This window comes from Lactuca saligna, chromosome 5, assembly GCF_052625555.1.
Source record: "Lactuca saligna cultivar CGN05327 chromosome 5, ASM5262555v1, whole genome shotgun sequence".
NCBI classification, from domain to species: Eukaryota; Viridiplantae; Streptophyta; class Magnoliopsida; order Asterales; family Asteraceae; genus Lactuca; species Lactuca saligna.
Window position 1 is genome coordinate 180255072 of NC_136421.1, and position 16575 is coordinate 180271646.

The following is a 16575-nucleotide window of genomic DNA, read 5'->3' on the forward strand; positions in this document are numbered from 1 at the left end:
TTATACTTATAATATATTAATAAATCATAAATAGTCTTTTACTCAAATATCCATCCTATCAAATTGTTCTGATGAATGCAACCCGAAATGGACCATGCTACTCTCGGGTCAAGTACAAACCAATTATAGTTAAGGGCTTAGACACCTAATACAACAGGGACTGGGGGTGGTCCTCATGCAGAGAGGATGAGTGATAGCCTACACATCGCGGAAGTTGAAGCCGCATGAGACGAGATACCCTATTCATGATCTGGAGTTAGGAGTGGTGGTATTCGCTCTCAATATTTGGAGACATTACCTCTACAGGGTCTGCTATACCATATACACAGACCACAAGAGTTTGTGACACATCATGGATCAGCCGAACCTGAACATGTGATAGCGCAGGTGGATGGATGTAGTCAAAGGCTATGACTGTGAGATCCTTTACCACCCAGGTAAAGCGAACATAGTTGCGGACGCCTTGAGCTGCAAGTCAGTTGGATCTTCCACTCTTACGACATGTATGACGATATCAGTGGATTCTCCACTTGTGAGATTGATCAATGTAGCTCTGGTTGAGGTTATGTGATAGGAGAATTCGAAGCTTGAGAAGATTAGGGGTGAGAACACCAGTTTGTGCAGGATAGACGAGGATTGTTGACCCATTGCGGTCGGGTCTGGGTTCCGATGTCTGGTGGGGTCAAATAGATTGTTCTAGAGGAGGCTCATAAGTCTCGTTTTTCTATTCACCCTGGGGCCACCAAAATGTATCGGGACTTGCGACTAAGTTACTGGTGTCCATGCACGAAGAGGAAGATTGCATGGTATGTGGAGAGGTGCTTGACCTGCCTGATGGTCAAGGCCTGAGGATCAGAGGCCGCACGATCAGTTGTATCCTCTGGAGATTCCCATGTAGAAATGGAAGCAAATCATGATGGGTTTTATCACCAAGTTGTCAAGGACGACAAAGGGATATGATGCTATATAGGTCATTATGGATCGATTGAATAAGACACCCACTTCTTAGTGATATGGGAGAGTTCGTCATCCGACAAGCTAGCCAACTTGTATATCTACAAGATCGTTGCTCGTCATAGGGTGTCGGTATCTATTATCTCAAACCGCGATGTTCGGTTCACCTCCCATTTCTGGAAGAAATTCCATGAGGAACTGGGCACACAGCTGCACTTCAATATAATCTATCATTCGCAGACAAACGGCCAGAGTAAGCGGACCATATAGACTCTTGAGGATATGTTAAGCGGACCGTTATTGACTTTGGTAGGAGGTGGGACTCCTACCTACCCCTTGCAGATGAAAGATCCCAACTGTTGTATTTTTGAAAGACCCAAACTTTCATACTATTCCAACATTACTCTTAAGTTACTTCCTCAAAACATGCTACATGCATATTTATAAAACAATATTTTATATTGATAAAGTGATTACAAAAGATTGGATACAAACCGACTAAGTTTTATTACATTACATATCTACCCAGGAATCTGCTATTCAAATACATACATGAACATTAAATACAGAGAAATAGTATTAACTATTCTAAATCTTTGAACAGTATAAAACTATATTGGATACTTATCACCTGTAATTGTTACACATTGAGAGGGATAAGCGATAACGCTTAGTGAATTTAGTAAATAGATACAATATAATCTTATGCCTTATATATACCAATATGACAAAAGCAAAGAGGAACAATAACAACAATAGCATATGCATATCATATGTCAGGCTTTCGATATCGACTCATGATCAAATTCCAAGATTTACCATCAATGAGACTTAACGATTTCAATACTTGATATACATCAATAAAACCTCGGCCCAAATGGCACAGAAGACATATAAATTTCTGATTATCATTCTGATAGATTTCAGGTTTTTATGCCCTGTTTAGAAATTCGGTAGATTTCAGGTTTTCACGTCGTGTTTAACATCTCGGTGGATTTTAGGTTTTCACGCCCTGTTTAATCTTCTGTCAATGCCATTAAATAGAAGTCATTCACTTACAGGGGACACTGATCACATGGTCAAAGGTTTTACTTTTTCTATCAAAATAACAGAAAACAATAACACGGGAAAATAACTCGGAATAATAACATATCAATACCACTGTGAATCTAAGTCCTTTCACTAATCACATGGTTAGAGGTATAGATTTGCTATCAAAATAGCGAATAAAAATATCACGGAAAGCATATAGCACATATAACACATAACATACATTTGTTCCTATATATTGAACTCACCTTGAAATAATCAGGGGTTAAAATAGTAATTTGTGCAACACTTCGTCCTATAAATAGCTTTCTTCTATAAAATCCGGGAGATATATTGAAAATCGGGCCTTGCGAAGGTAGAGCTTCAAACCAAAAAGATAAATTTCTCGGGGTCTTTGGGCACTTTCGGGGCGTGTTTCGGGTGCTAAAATTGATATCGGGGCTTCGGGGGATGTCAAAATAGTGAAAATATTGAAAAAGTCGTCAAAATTGCCAATTTCCTAAAAGTGCCCAGGCAATCTCGCAGGCCTTCTATTTATAGGTGAAGTGCGAAGGTCGGCTGAGAAGAGCGAGTCAGCATCAACGACATGCGGCAGCAGGTGCGAAGTCCAGCGAGGCTCGGCTCTAGATGCGAGGCGGTGAGGTGGAGGGGCGAGGTCGGACACGTGTCGAGACGTTTCGACTTCGGACTGGTCCAATGTCTCATATGCGAGGAGTCACTGCGACACGCGTCGGCTGCTACTTCTGGATGAGTTACGACGTCGGACACAAGGCTCCAGCTAGGATCCGATGACGTGGCCGATTATACCCATGCGAAATTCCTTGGAAATTGAACCAAAATCTTTCGAAATTCATAACTTTCGCATACGGGCTACGTTTCTGACGTTCTTTATATGCACACGTAGGTGGGAATATATTCTACAACTTTCGTTTAGACTTCGTCGACTAATTTTGATTCTAATTTTAATAGTATTATTTTTAACAGACTGGGATAGGAAAATCTGTTAAAAATTCATAAGTTCTTCATCCGACATCCATTTTTGTCAGACTTTTTACTATTGTACTACTATTGACGAGACCTTCGATTCTCATTTAGGTAGTGTTGGCTAAATATCGCTCGATATTTATTTCGATTTTTTAACTGTCTACTATTATTCTAAAACTTAAAAAATCATAACTTCCTCATACGAAGTCAGATTTAAAAGTTCTACAACTTTCATTTAGATCACTAAAGCTAAAAAGTAGTTTATCAAAAACTCATTTTTTACGCGAAATAATGTTTGCCGGTTTTGTCACGGATCTTCGATTGGTCATTACATCTTCGTTTTAACTCGGATTTCGATGAGGTTTTCGCCTAAATGTTTCTAATGAGATTCTCTACAACATTAAATAAGAAAACTGTACTTATTTCAAATTTCATATTTTCGCTAAAATTTCACTATTTGGATTTTAATTTGAATCCCATAAGATTTCCAATATTTTCCGAGTGATTCTAAACATAGGTTTACTTCATTTCTAGTAAAAAATATCTGTTAGAACTCAACACTCAATATTATTCACATTTAATAATTACATAACATGATAACAGAACGTATATGTTACATCAGTGTTCTCCTACAACAACTTTCATTCCAGTATTGGTGCTCCACCATATGAGTTATTATATGGACGAAGATGTTGCACCCCAGTCTGTTGGGGTGAGATCGGTCACAGGGTAATGGGACGGATAAAGGTAGTTCTGAAGACTACCGAGAGGATTCAGCAAATCAGACAGTGACTGTAGACCGCTCAGAGTCGGCAAAAAGAGTTACGCCGATAGAAACCAATCTAATGTGGAGTTTCAGGTGGAAGACATGGTACTACTAAAGGTCTCACCCTGGAAGGGTGTGATTCACTTCAGGAAGAGGGGGAAATTGGGTCCTCGATACATTGGGCCATTTACGATAATTGTCGGGGTTGGCAAGGTGGTGTATAGACCGGATCTCCCGGAGGAGCTTAGTCAGGTCCACAACACTTTCCATGTGTCATGGTTACGAAAGTGCATATTAGATGAGGAGGAAGTGGTATCAATGGATGATATACAAGTCGATGAGTGCCTGAATTATGTGGAGAGGCTAGTGGTCGTTCTTTAGAGAAAAGTGAAGGTTCTACGGAACAAGGAAGTACATTTGATAAAGGTATTGTGGTAGCACCAGAGGGGATACAAGTGCACTTAGGAGCCAAAGGCAAAGATGTGGGAGCATTACCCGGAGTTATTTACCGCAACAGACTACGAGGACGAAGTTCAGTTCAAGTAGGGGAGAATTCTAACACCCCAACTCCTAGGTATGTTTTATAAGCTTTATATTTATTTTATTGAATGAACTCGACGAGTTGGAGGCCCAACTCGTCATGTCGAACCTATTCAGACCCACATGATTTTATGAATTCTACTCGATGAGTTGGAGGAACCCGAATCGACGAGTAGAAACTGTGCATGGAAACCCTAAATTATTAGGGTTTGCACCCTATTTAAAGAACTTATTGGCCATTTCTAGCCTCCCTCAAGCTCATTACTGCTAGAGGAAACTCTAGATCGAGTCCTAAACCCCCATTTGTATGTGTTGAGAGCTTGAAAGGTGTTATTTGTTGATCTTGGAAGGGAAACTTGAAGAGTGTGGAGCTTGGATCAAAAATGAGGAAGTGGATCTGTCATCTACTTCATTTTGGCAACTAATCTAAGGTAAAAAGCTAATACATTGACCCTTTCATGCTTAGATCTTCTTCTGTGGACATTTATGGTCATTTTTAGGGTTTAATGGAGCCACTATTATGTTTGAGCTTGTCACAAGGACATGGTCTCATATCTGGACTCCTCTAGGTCCCAAATTCATAAAGCTGTCAACTTTATCTTGTATTAACTTCTCAACAAGCCCTAAACCTCATTCTAGACTTAGTTTTGGTCTTTTAAGCATTTAAGACCTTTCATGCACGTAAATTTTGCAAGTTTACATGGAATTTGTGCCTTAGGAAGTTAGATCTATAATTTGGAGCTTTTGGGTAGCTTAAAAACGTCTGAATGAGAAATGGAATGAAGGGACTCGATGAGTTTCATGGTCAACTCGACGAGTCACATAAAGATTAGTAGTTGTTGGTTTCTGCATGGATTCGGTGAGTCAGCGAGACGACTCGACGAGTTAGTTAGGGTTTTCCCAACGTTTGGACAACGTATAGACTCGACGAGTTGTTTGGAAACTCGGCGAGTCAACCAGGGTTTTCACAATTTCTTGAGTTCTGGAAGGACTCGATGAGTCAGTGGGATACACTAGACGAGTTAGGTCAACATGGTCTGTTGATCTTGACCTTTGACTTTGACTTTGACCAAGGGTTGACCAGTTTGACTTCTGGGGGTATTTTAGTAATTTGGGAATTTATGGAAGTGGATCATTGGTGGATGTAGGTGTTTGAGTAGGAGCTGTATTTGGAGGAGTTTTGCATTAGCACCCCGAGCTACTTGTGAGATGAGTTGTCCTCACTATACTAACAAGGTCGAAGGCACCGATATCTTCCCTTATCGGATTTGTATACGAGTTTATTGCGTGATATGCTTATTGATTTACATCCTGGTGGTTAGGATGGTGATATGCTTAGTGACCTGGTTAGGTCGGTACCCTAGTATATAGGATAATGATATGTTAGTGACCGGTTAGGTAAGTATCCTGGTTATAGGATGTTGCTATGATTAGTGATCTGGTAGATCGGTTTGATTGTTATATACATGCTAGCATATGATATCTATATGCACATGATTGTTTGATTGGGGGTTAGGTTAAGGAGGACCTTCTTTATGCTGAAGGCCAACCTACCCAGGGCGGATCAGATAGATTGCAGACCCGGAAGGGCATACTAGTTAGACCGAAGACCCGACGAGCGGTCCGGATAGGCTAAAGGCTCTAAGAGGCGGTCCAGAAGTGTCGATGGCTTGGCGAGCAATCCAGATAGATTGATGGCCCTGTGAGGCGGTCCAGTCAAGTTGATGGCTCGTTATGCATGATGTTTGTTTATATGATATTGATATGGTTTGTATGGTGTTTGTATTTTAGGGAAACTTACTAATCTTCGGGCTTACAGTTGTTCATTTTGTTTTAGGTGCTTCTAATGATCGTGGGAAGGCAAAGGCGTGATCATGCACCTCCTTATATCTTTATGATTTTATTCTGGGATACTCTGACATGAAATCAGTTTGAAAACAAATTTGTAATAATTATTGGTTTTTTAATATCTTTAAAAGTTTTAAATTTGCTTCAATTTTATGGATGTTACAAGTTGGTATCGGAGCGTTGGTTTGAGTGAATTGGAGGAAACACTCGTGTGTCTCTAGTCTCAATCTAAGGACAAGATTTTAAAACGATTTTTCAAATGGTTTTCAAAATTCTAAAGGAGGATGCAAGTGTACGATCTACCGGAGCCAGCAAGTAGACCCCAAAATACCTTACAGATTATTTGATTTTATTATATGTTAGAACAGCATGCTAGTAATAGGCTAAGGATCTTTAGAAATTGCATGATAGAATTTCCTGATTATATGATGTCTGATAGCCAAGGGTTTTCCTTATATGAAATCAACATCATTACTGTAATTGTTTAGTGTAGTTGTTTAGTGTATGCATTATGACCGTACATAATTAAGATCTTATAGCTTGAGAATGTTTGGTTTGCCTTATGATCATGTTCTTGTTTGATAAAGGGCTTAGGGTAGGATCAGGTATTCAAAAGTCTATAAGGTCCAGCGTTATGTATGGCTAGCATACACGAGTGTTGCAGGGTTGGTGGAAGTTACATGGGTGGGTTGTGCGGGGTCAGTAGGCCAATTATGAGATAGTTAGCCTTCCTCTAGGAGTGAGGATTGAGCGTCCCCCATGCATATGTATATTATTAGGGTGTTGTGGTAATACTTGATAAAAATATGGGTAGGTATGGAAGGTAGTATGGGCCCGTACTACTAAAAGCACATGACCCATACACGTATCAACGAAGTCACAACCCCTAGGGGTTTGTTGGGAGTTAGTTCCTGAATTATTATATGGAATGTCTAATATCTTCTTGGTATATTTTCAGCATAGTGGTTACGCGGAGATTTGTGACTAGACCAGGGTCATGATCAGGAGAGGGCGGCTAGAAGGGACCAACAGTGCCTGAGATGATCGGTCACATGAGATCGGATGAGATAGATGCCAGGATTTGGAGATCCTGCAGGATGAGGTTGTTGCATGAGATCGAGATACATCTTATCTTATCCGGGATGTACCAAATATCTTGATTTATGAGCTTTATCTAAGACTAGACTCCTAATTTGTTCAAATTTTAGGGTCTAAATTCGGTTCATGAAATATTGTGTTCCACTTTCGTTGAGGTTGAACTATCTGTCTATCCCTCATAGGTTTTATTCTATGATATTTTCATGGTTCATCACTTCTTGCTGACCATATCGAATTTAGGTGGTGAGATTGGAGTTGATTGTTAGGGTCAGAGCCTCTACAAGAAATGGTTTCGCGATCGACTGATTCAAATTCGACAGGTTTTACGAATCTGATATTGCTAGAGATTAAAAGTGATAAAATGAAAAAAATAATAATAGACAATAGTGCGAGTTCAAAAAGAATCCAGAATTTCCATCTGAGGTGTACAAGTCCCTCAATGGATATAAACAATTTTAGCAGTTTGAAGAAAAATGAGTATTGTATTGGTTTGGTTTCTGAAAATGGTCGTATCTTTTGCATACGGACTCCGTTTTGGACGTTCTTTATTTTTTTGGAAACAGAGACACATTCTATGAGACTAGAATTTTTGCTTTGCTCACAACCACTTAATATGAAATTTCAGTTTTTCAGACGCATTAACTAGAGTTGTAATTTGATTTGTTTGCCAGTTAACATATTTAGAAGTAAGATGCCATCTGGTATGTTATAATAGTTGTAAGGAACTCATTTATTTTACAAAAGATGCTCTAAAACTCAATGAGTCAAATTACAAAGAGATTTACTGTGATTTGACCGTCCGCAGTCTTTGACCTAAAGTTTGGGATATCACAAAAAATATGTTGGTTTACCATTTACTTCCTCCACATCTATTACATAGAAACCTTTTAATATTATACATGCGGATTTATGAACATCTCCAATTACTAGTAAACTCAAATACAAAATACTACCTCATTCTTGTTGACGATTTCTCAAATTCTATTTGGACCTTCACTCGAAAATCCAAGTCACAAGTCTTAAGTATCTTTCTACAATTCCAAACATACATAAAAACTCAATTCCAATAAACAAATAAAGCATTCCAATGTGACAATGGTCTTGAATTTAACAACTCTTCTTTTCAAAACTATGCTCAAACCCATGGCATGCCATTTCGGTTTACATGTCCCCATACATCATATCAAAATGGTAAATTCGAATGAATCATTCTTCAATCATCATTCCCACCATCCTTTTGGAATTATGCACTTGAAATATCAACCTACCTTCTAAATATCACACTCACCACTAATTTCTCTCCCGCCGAAATTCTACATTATCGATAACCTTGTTTCACTCACCTATGCACCTTCGGCTGCTTATATTACCCCTAACCTTACCTCCACTACCAAAAACAAGCTTGAACCCCATAGCACTCGTTTTTTCTCAATTGTCTTTAAAATCATCATGGATACCTATGCTTGCCACTAAACCCATCGACACCCATCATATCTCGACATGTCATCTTTGAAGAAGATATTTTTTCTTATTCTAATTTATCTTCATACTACAATACTCATATGCTTCTTTTGAACCTAACGAAGCATCTCCCTATCTCACACATTACCAACAATCCTTTCAACATTCTGGTTCCACAAACACATATACAAACACCAAAAGCTCGGTCAACTCCAAAACGCACCCGTATCACTACTTCCTCAACTGCTAGTAGTCTTCGACCCAAGCATATACCATCCCAACACTCCAACCCATCATAGGCTACTTCTAACCCACTAACAACTATCTCCCCTCCACATGACTTTGTAAGCAAACCCATCTTCCCCTCTTACTGCTCATCATATGCAAACAAGAGCCAAAAGTGGTAGTTTTAGACCAAACCTAAAATATTCTTTCTATACACATGGCATTTCTCTAATTCCTTAAAACCTGAAACTCGCACTATTTGACCTTAATCGAAAAGATGTCATGCCCAATGAATGTAATGTTTTACTTGAATAGAATACTTGTGAACTTGTACCTAAACCACATGAGGCAAATATTATACCATGTTATTGGCTATTTAAACACAATTTTTATTCAGGTGGGCCCCTTGAATGATACAAAGCAAGATTAGTTATAAATTGGAAATCTCAAGAATTCAGGGTTGATTGTGAAGAAAATTTAGCTCCTAAACCTAGAACAATACGCAAGATACTTAGCTTGCCACTAAGTCATAATTAGGAGTTACATTAACTAGACATTAAAAATTTATTTTTACATGGCCCTCTTAATGAAAAACTATTCATGCACCAGCCCCTCATTTTCATCATCTTATCCCAGCTATATGTAACAATTACAGATGTCCCTATATATTTCCCTATATAGACTTAAGCAACCTCCTAGGGCCCGATACCGACAGTTTGCTACATATCTTCTTTAATTTGGTTTTACATGCAGTAAATTTGATACATCATTATTCATCCACACCAAAGATTCTCATCAGGCCTACTTGTTACTATATGTGGATGATATTATTCTCACCGCTTCATCCACCACACTGAAGGATAAACTCATCCAAAAGGTTGCTCAAGAATTTGAAATGACTGATTTTAGTCCGCATCTACTTGTTACTATATGTGGATGATATTATTCTCACCGCTTCATCCACCACACTGAAGGATAAACTCATCCAAAAGGTTGCTCAAGAATTTGAAATGACGGATTTTAGTCGGCATGCATACTGCCTTGGCATTCATGTTACACACACACAACATAAAATGTTCCTTCGTCAACACAAGTACATAGAATAAATTATTAATTGCCCAAATATGGAAATGTACACACCAATTACAACTCCAATCGATACTAACTCTAAGCTTAGCCTCATGATTGGGGGTCTGGTTGATGACCCCTCTTTGTATCGAAGTTTAGCAGGTGCACTTCAATACATCACGTTTACAAAGCCTAACACCTCCTATGTTGTTCAACAAGTACATCTTTTTATGCATGCCCCTCGGGTTCTCATTTTAATGCTCTCAAATGCATTATTCTATATCTTCAAGGTACTCTTAAACTTCGTTTACATCTATATCCATCCCACTTCCACTAGGTCTATTTCTTACACGGATGTTGATTGGGCAGTTGCCATGATACCTGATGATCCACCTCTGGCTATTGTGTTTTTCTCGAGATAACCTTATTCCGTGATTTGCCAAAAGACGACCTACATTATCTCGATCTTGAGGCTGTGTCGTGAATGTAGTTGCAGATACGTGTTGGACCTTCGTTATGAGCTTCATGTCTAGTTACATCATGCTTCGCTTGTTTACTACGTCAATGTTCTTGTTGTCTACCTCTCGGGTAATCCGGTTCAACATCAACGTACAAATCGAACTAGACATTCATTTTGTCCAACAAAAAGTTACAATCGGCCATATTCGAGTTCTTCATGTTTCGTTTGCTTATCGGTTGATATCTTCACCAAATATATTCGTCAACAGTCTTTCTAGATTTCAGATCTAGTCTTGGCATCCAACTACCTCACGCTTAACCTATGATTTAGACTATAATGGAGTATTAACAATAACTATTATCTAAGATTAGGATCACAATTGTATTTGAATGCAATTTAAATGTGTTTATTCTTATCTAGTAGTAGGACGGTTGTATAAATACATATTTGTGATTAGTGAGAAAGTTTGTTGTATAAATACATATTCGTGATTAATGAGAAAGGCATAGAATATCTATTACCTTTATAATCTAATACAAAATAACATTTCAGTCACTTGGTTACAACTAGTCTTTGTAGTTTGTCCTCATTAAAATGAACATTAGATTAAACCAGTTAAACCGCTAACCATCCAAATCTATCCACATTACAACATGATGACTATAAGAACAGCATTCTAGTCTCCTTACATATATGCATGAAAGACCACACACATGTATATTCTCTCCAGAAGTTGTCGATATTTATTCCACAGATCTCTTTGTCTCAGTTTCAAGCATTGCCCCTGATCCATAAGAAAATATAAAACGACTAGCAAAGTCCAGAAAAAAAGGTTACAGTCTGACTTTTGAGGTCAACCAGAGAACTTTCCAAGTTTAAAGATTTAAGTAGAATTAACGGTTGTAGTTATCTTCATAACAATTTAGAGTAACATAATGTTTTGTCTTTTTTTTTTTAAACAATACGTTGTGTAGCTTAAAAAACATGTTTGACCTCAGAAGGAAAACTATATATCAGTAGTAAATAACCATAATGAAAGACCTCGGATGGGTTTAGTGCCATAATTCTGGCGAAACATGTGCTTCATTGTTTCACGATAAGCTACAGTTCGAGTAACCACAGGTCTTCCCTGTGTTTCTGTGCTTTCACTTCCCCCGAGAGTCTTGAAAGTTCCTGAAACCAAAACAAGATTTGGGTTCATGAACCTCTATACATATGTTGTCCTCTCTTTAAGGGTTGTTATAATCTCTCTTGTTGTGCAAATATTGTGTACAAGAGTTTCTGGATTGAAAATAACAAGTCACTGCTTCATAAGTAAGCAAAAACTATGGCTTCTTTATTTCTCTGGATGAAATATTACGAACAAGAAAGAAAAAAAATACACTGAACTGGAAAATCAACAAAATAAAAGCTCATCGAATTAGGTAATAGTATGATAGCAAATGATTATAATCCGCAAATACCTAAATGAAAACATATTATTAGTGCACAAAGATTAATTCACTGAGTGTACCTGAACTTGGATTTGCTGGAAGACTCTTGGAACAAACATGATCATTAGTAAGCAAAGGAGAATACAAATAGCAGTCGGCTTCAAGAAAGTCAAAAACTTTCTCAACCAATTTCTTGTTCCTCCTCCTAATTGGTAGAGCCACATCTCCATAGCCTCCTACAATAACAATTAACATAAACCCCGATTAATTTATAAGGGAAAAGATTGTGTTTTTCGACTTATAGAACTAGAAAAATCCAAGGGACAATAGGTGTAAAACCTACCTGTGAAAGTGGAGAGCTGTTTTGGTGGAAGGAAATCAAAGGCGGGTTGAGGAGAAACTAAAGGGTTATACATATAAGAATCAGAAACAAGGTAGGAGACAATTTGTTTCATGAACAAATCTTTTCTGTTGTGTTTCTTGTGCTTGTGCTTGCGAATGATTGTGCGTTTAATGGGTTTTGGCTTACTGATTCGTACGGGTGAAGATGACGGGATTACATGCTTCTCCAATGTTGCCAAAGTTCTGGGTATAAAAGAAGTAATTCTTTTCATTTCTTTGCAGAGGGGTTTGTCGTGTGTGTCTGTGTGTGGGTTTTGGTTTCTTTTCATTTCTTGTATCAGGATGAACAAGGAAGAAGGTAGCGTTGATGACGTGGGTGGACAGGTGTTTTGGTGGCGACACGTGGTTCTTAAAGTCTTAAATTACACGTGTCGCTTTGTAAGATGGCAGCTGTTCTGTTTGACGGTGGAAGACTCTGGAGGATATTATATTACTTTGATGATGATGATGATGATGATGATTTGATATGAAGTATTGTAGTTGGGCCATTAAATGCATATAATAATACTATATAATAATACTGTTATACATGTTATGGGAAATTTAGTATGAGGCGAAACTTATTTTTATGTAAACTTGGGCTTCATATAGTAGTCCAAGACTCTAAGCCCATTACTTAATAGATATTTCCTTCCTTTGACAAGAAAAGATTCGTAAAAGAGAATAGAGACGGTTTGGGTCTTTGGGAGGGTGTAAGATTGTTTTTTTTCTTTTCAACCGTAAATCTAGTCTATTTTTTAATTATTTTTTAATTATTTTTTAAATCCATCAATCAAAGTGTGATTTAAGAGATTTTACGTAGGAGTATGTCAACTAGACAACTAGGTTTATCAAGCATCGGAGGAGATATTGGGGGGTTTGAGCAAGTTAACCGTAGAACTTAAGGTTGTAAAAAACGTTTGATGTTTGTTAGTCGGTGGATTGGGGTTTAAGAATTAATCGACCAGACGAAGATTAAACGGGGACCATAAATTGCTAATTCGATAAATTTTCAAAACTTAAATATGATTAATATCATTACAAAGTTCGTGCATATAACTAATATCATTACAACATAGGTTAATATTATTAATATAATTATAATCATTCCTCAAATAATTTCTATTGAAAAATAACTTCTTCAAAGTGTTAAAATTTCATTGTATGTTGTTGCCTCGTTCATTTTATAGACAAAGATTAATCGTTAGGCGCCACCTAGTCGGTTGGGTAGCGCTAATCAAAGATTAATCAGAACCTAGTCGAGATTTTTACAACATTGATAACTCTTAAAGGTATTGTTCAACCTTATGTATTACAAGCTATGGATCCAATTCATGTTATCTAAAGCTTGTAAATATCATCTAAAATGTTGTATGCGTACACACTTTGAAGTAAAATATTAATAAATAAATATTTCTAGTTTTTTTTTTCAATATCCTACAATAACATCTATCGTACTCCTGTCAACTATAAATTAGTAACATATAAGAAACTCTCATCAACTAATAATAATGTAACATCTGGTTTTTGAGGTATATCTTATTTTAGTTACAAATTTGATTTTAGGGGTCGTCACGGCATGGGAAGGACCATCACGGCACGACGAACCATTTTTAGTTGCAGGTCTACCAAGAGATGGATCGCAGACATAGAGTCTAAGCAGTTTACGAGCTTCTTCCCGGAGGGGTCGAAGGTCTACTTTGCTGCAGGTTGTTTGAGGGATAGATCGAAGGGTTGGTGAGAGTCATTCGGTGACTCGTTGGGAGCCCCAGCCATTAAGGCTATGACTTGGTCAGACTTTGTGGCCAGGTTCATGGCTGAGTTTGCGCCGGCCGTGGAGCTTCAGTAGCTGGCCAAAGAGTTTCTTGATATGAGACAGACTATGGAGTTAGTGGCAGAGATCACCGCCAAGTTCCGGGAAAGGGCCTTGTCGGTACCTCAGTATGTAGGAGATGAGGATATGCGGAGGACTCACCATCACGACATGTTGAGAGCTCATCCAGGAGCATGTCAGTTTCTCAGCCTGCCCGACCCTAGAGTCAGTGATTTCCAGGGTGAGGGAGAGAGAGATTAACTTAGAGCACCTCAGGAAGAGGAAGGCAGAGACAGAGCGGGGTACTGGCATTTCGGGGAAGAAACCCAAGGGATCCGACACAAGGTCGAAGGGCCAGCTAGGACAAAGTTGCTGCAGGAAATGTGGCAGGCCGCATGAGGGAGCTTGTAGAGCAGGATCATCAGGCTGTTACAAGTGCGTCAAGATGGGGCACTTTGGCAGGGATTGTACTGCCCCTGCCCCCACTGTTCAGACATCAGACCTGATTTGCTTTCATTGCAATCAGAGGGGCCATAAAAAGGTTAACTGTCCTAGATAGACAGAAACAGCAACGCCAGAGGTGGTGCCGACTCCAACGACTGCACGGGTTACGGATGGCTGAAAGGTCAAGTTAGAGGCTCCAATGGTGAGGAGCCGAGTGTTTCAGTTGATAGATGAGGAGGCACGCGCCGCACCCGATGTGGTGATGGGTATGGTTTCTTCTCTCTAACTTTATTATATGTCGCTGGTGGTATTGATGTATTATGGTATATGTTTTGTTTAGGATCGTTCCATGTAAACGGTATCCCAGCACAGGTGTTGTTTGATTCAGGTTCTACACGATCATTTGTTTCTCTTGCACTTAGCAAGAGGTTCTCTGAGTCTTTGGGCATGTTGGATTGCCCTTTAGAGGTCGAGATTGCGAACGACCGATCAATGCGAGCATCAGAGGTTTTCAGGGATTATTTTTTAGACTATTCGAGGAGCGCTAATTGGTAGGCTTGGTTCCCATAACATTACGAGGGAACAAGGTTATTATCGGTATGGATTGGTTGAGCCCCGATGGGGCAGTGATCGACTGCGTGCAATAGTTGATACGTATCAGGACCCCAAGTGGAGGAGAGCTGGTGATTTAGGGCGAGCGGCTACAATGTGAACCATCTTTATGTTCAGCAGCAAAAACTAGGCGCTAACTCCAGCAGGGGTGCGTAGGGTATGTCGCCTATGTCTTGGATACCCGGGAGACAGGCGAGGCAACGGTGGGTGGCGTGCCGGTGGTACGAGAGTACGCAGATGTATTTCCAGAGGAGCTGCCTGGAATACCTCCGAAGAGCCAGGTCAAGCTTAGGATTGACCTAGTCCCTAGTGCGGCTCCGATAGCCAAGGTATTGTATCGGCTGGCTCCTCCTGAGTTGCAGGAGTTGCCTACACAGTTGCAGAAGCTGTTAGACAAGCGATTCATTAGACCGAGCATTTCACCCTAGGAGCCCCGATATTATTCGTGAAAAAGAAGGATGGGTCGCATCAGATGTGTATAGATTACTAGGAGCTGAATAAGGTAATGGTGAAGAACTGTTACCCACTCCCGATGATTAATGACCTCTTTGACCAGCTTCAGGGAGCATCTTGGTTCTCTAAGATCGATCTGTGTTCGGGTTACCATCAGATGAGTGTGAGAGAGGAGGATGTGCAGAAGACTGCTTTTTGGACGCGATATGGTCCCGACTTGACGAGTTCAAGGATGACGTCGACAAGTCATGAGCAAAAGGTCCCAACTTTGTATGAAGGAGAACTCAACAAGCTCAATTAGAACTCGGTGAGATAGAAATAAAAGTCCCGACCATGTAGGATGAAAGTCGACGAGTTAGTGGACCAACTCAGTGAGTTGAGTCAACCAGATGTTGAATTTGTCAAGGTGTTGACCTTGACCTTGACTTTGACCTGATTTGACCCTTGAAAGGGTTATGGGTATTAAAAGGCATTTAAGGAAGATTGTTATGTGTATGAATTTTGAGAGGAGTGATCCCACCACCGAGGACAGTTCAGACACTACACGACATTAAGGTGAGTTACCTTCTAGTAGAAGTGTGTATAAGATCACAATGCCGACCCACTAATAGGAGAGATTGTGGATGATTGTCTTTGTGATAATTGTCTGGTTTGCCACTATTTGTTATGTTTATGTGCTAGTATGATATGATGTTATGTGATAGTGGTAGTAGGGGGAAGCGTCCCTATATCCGGTCGATAGGGCCGAGGGGTAGGTCGGGCACCCCGGTATGCTTGACAGTATGATTATGTTATGTTTTTATGTGATAGTAGTAGTGTGAAATAGTCCCTGTAACCGGTTGAGATAAACCGGAGGGGTTCGTCGAACACCACGGTATGTTTGACAGGGGTAGGTTAGGCACCCCGGTATGCCTAGCAGGGGTAGGTTGAGCACCTCAGTTTGCTCAGCAGGTTAGGTCGGGCACCCATGTATGCCTGACAGTAT

At 39.4% G+C, this 16575-nt stretch overlaps 1 protein-coding gene across 1 annotated transcript; it reads right to left on the reverse strand.

Annotated features, from left to right (window-relative positions):
* Nucleotides 1-11010: 11010 nt before the first annotated feature.
* Nucleotides 11011-12539, reverse strand: LOC144998427 (uncharacterized). The gene is made up of 4 exons (XM_078958198.1): nucleotides 12231-12539; nucleotides 11968-12123; nucleotides 11496-11627; nucleotides 11011-11238 (listed from the first exon to the last, which is right to left on the reverse strand). The coding sequence occupies exons 1-4, from the start codon at nucleotides 12499-12501 to the stop codon at nucleotides 11198-11200; spliced, it is 600 nt and encodes a 199-aa protein (XP_078814324.1). The 5' UTR covers nucleotides 12502-12539; the 3' UTR covers nucleotides 11011-11197.
* Nucleotides 12540-16575: the final 4036 nt, after the last annotated feature.

What these genes read in the sequence shown, in the direction of transcription:
- LOC144998427 (XM_078958198.1), bottom strand. Translation starts at nt 12,501, where the DNA reads ATGAAAAGAATTACTTCTTTTATACCCAGAACTTTGGCAACATTGGAG. An exon ending in ACAGCTCTCCACTTTCACAG is followed by an intron (nt 12,124 to 12,230) that starts GTAGGTTTTACA and finishes TTGTTATTGTAG; the next exon opens with GAGGCTATGGAGATGTGGCT. An exon ending in TCCAGCAAATCCAAGTTCAG is followed by an intron (nt 11,628 to 11,967) that starts GTACACTCAGTG and finishes TTTTGGTTTCAG; the next exon opens with GAACTTTCAAGACTCTCGGG.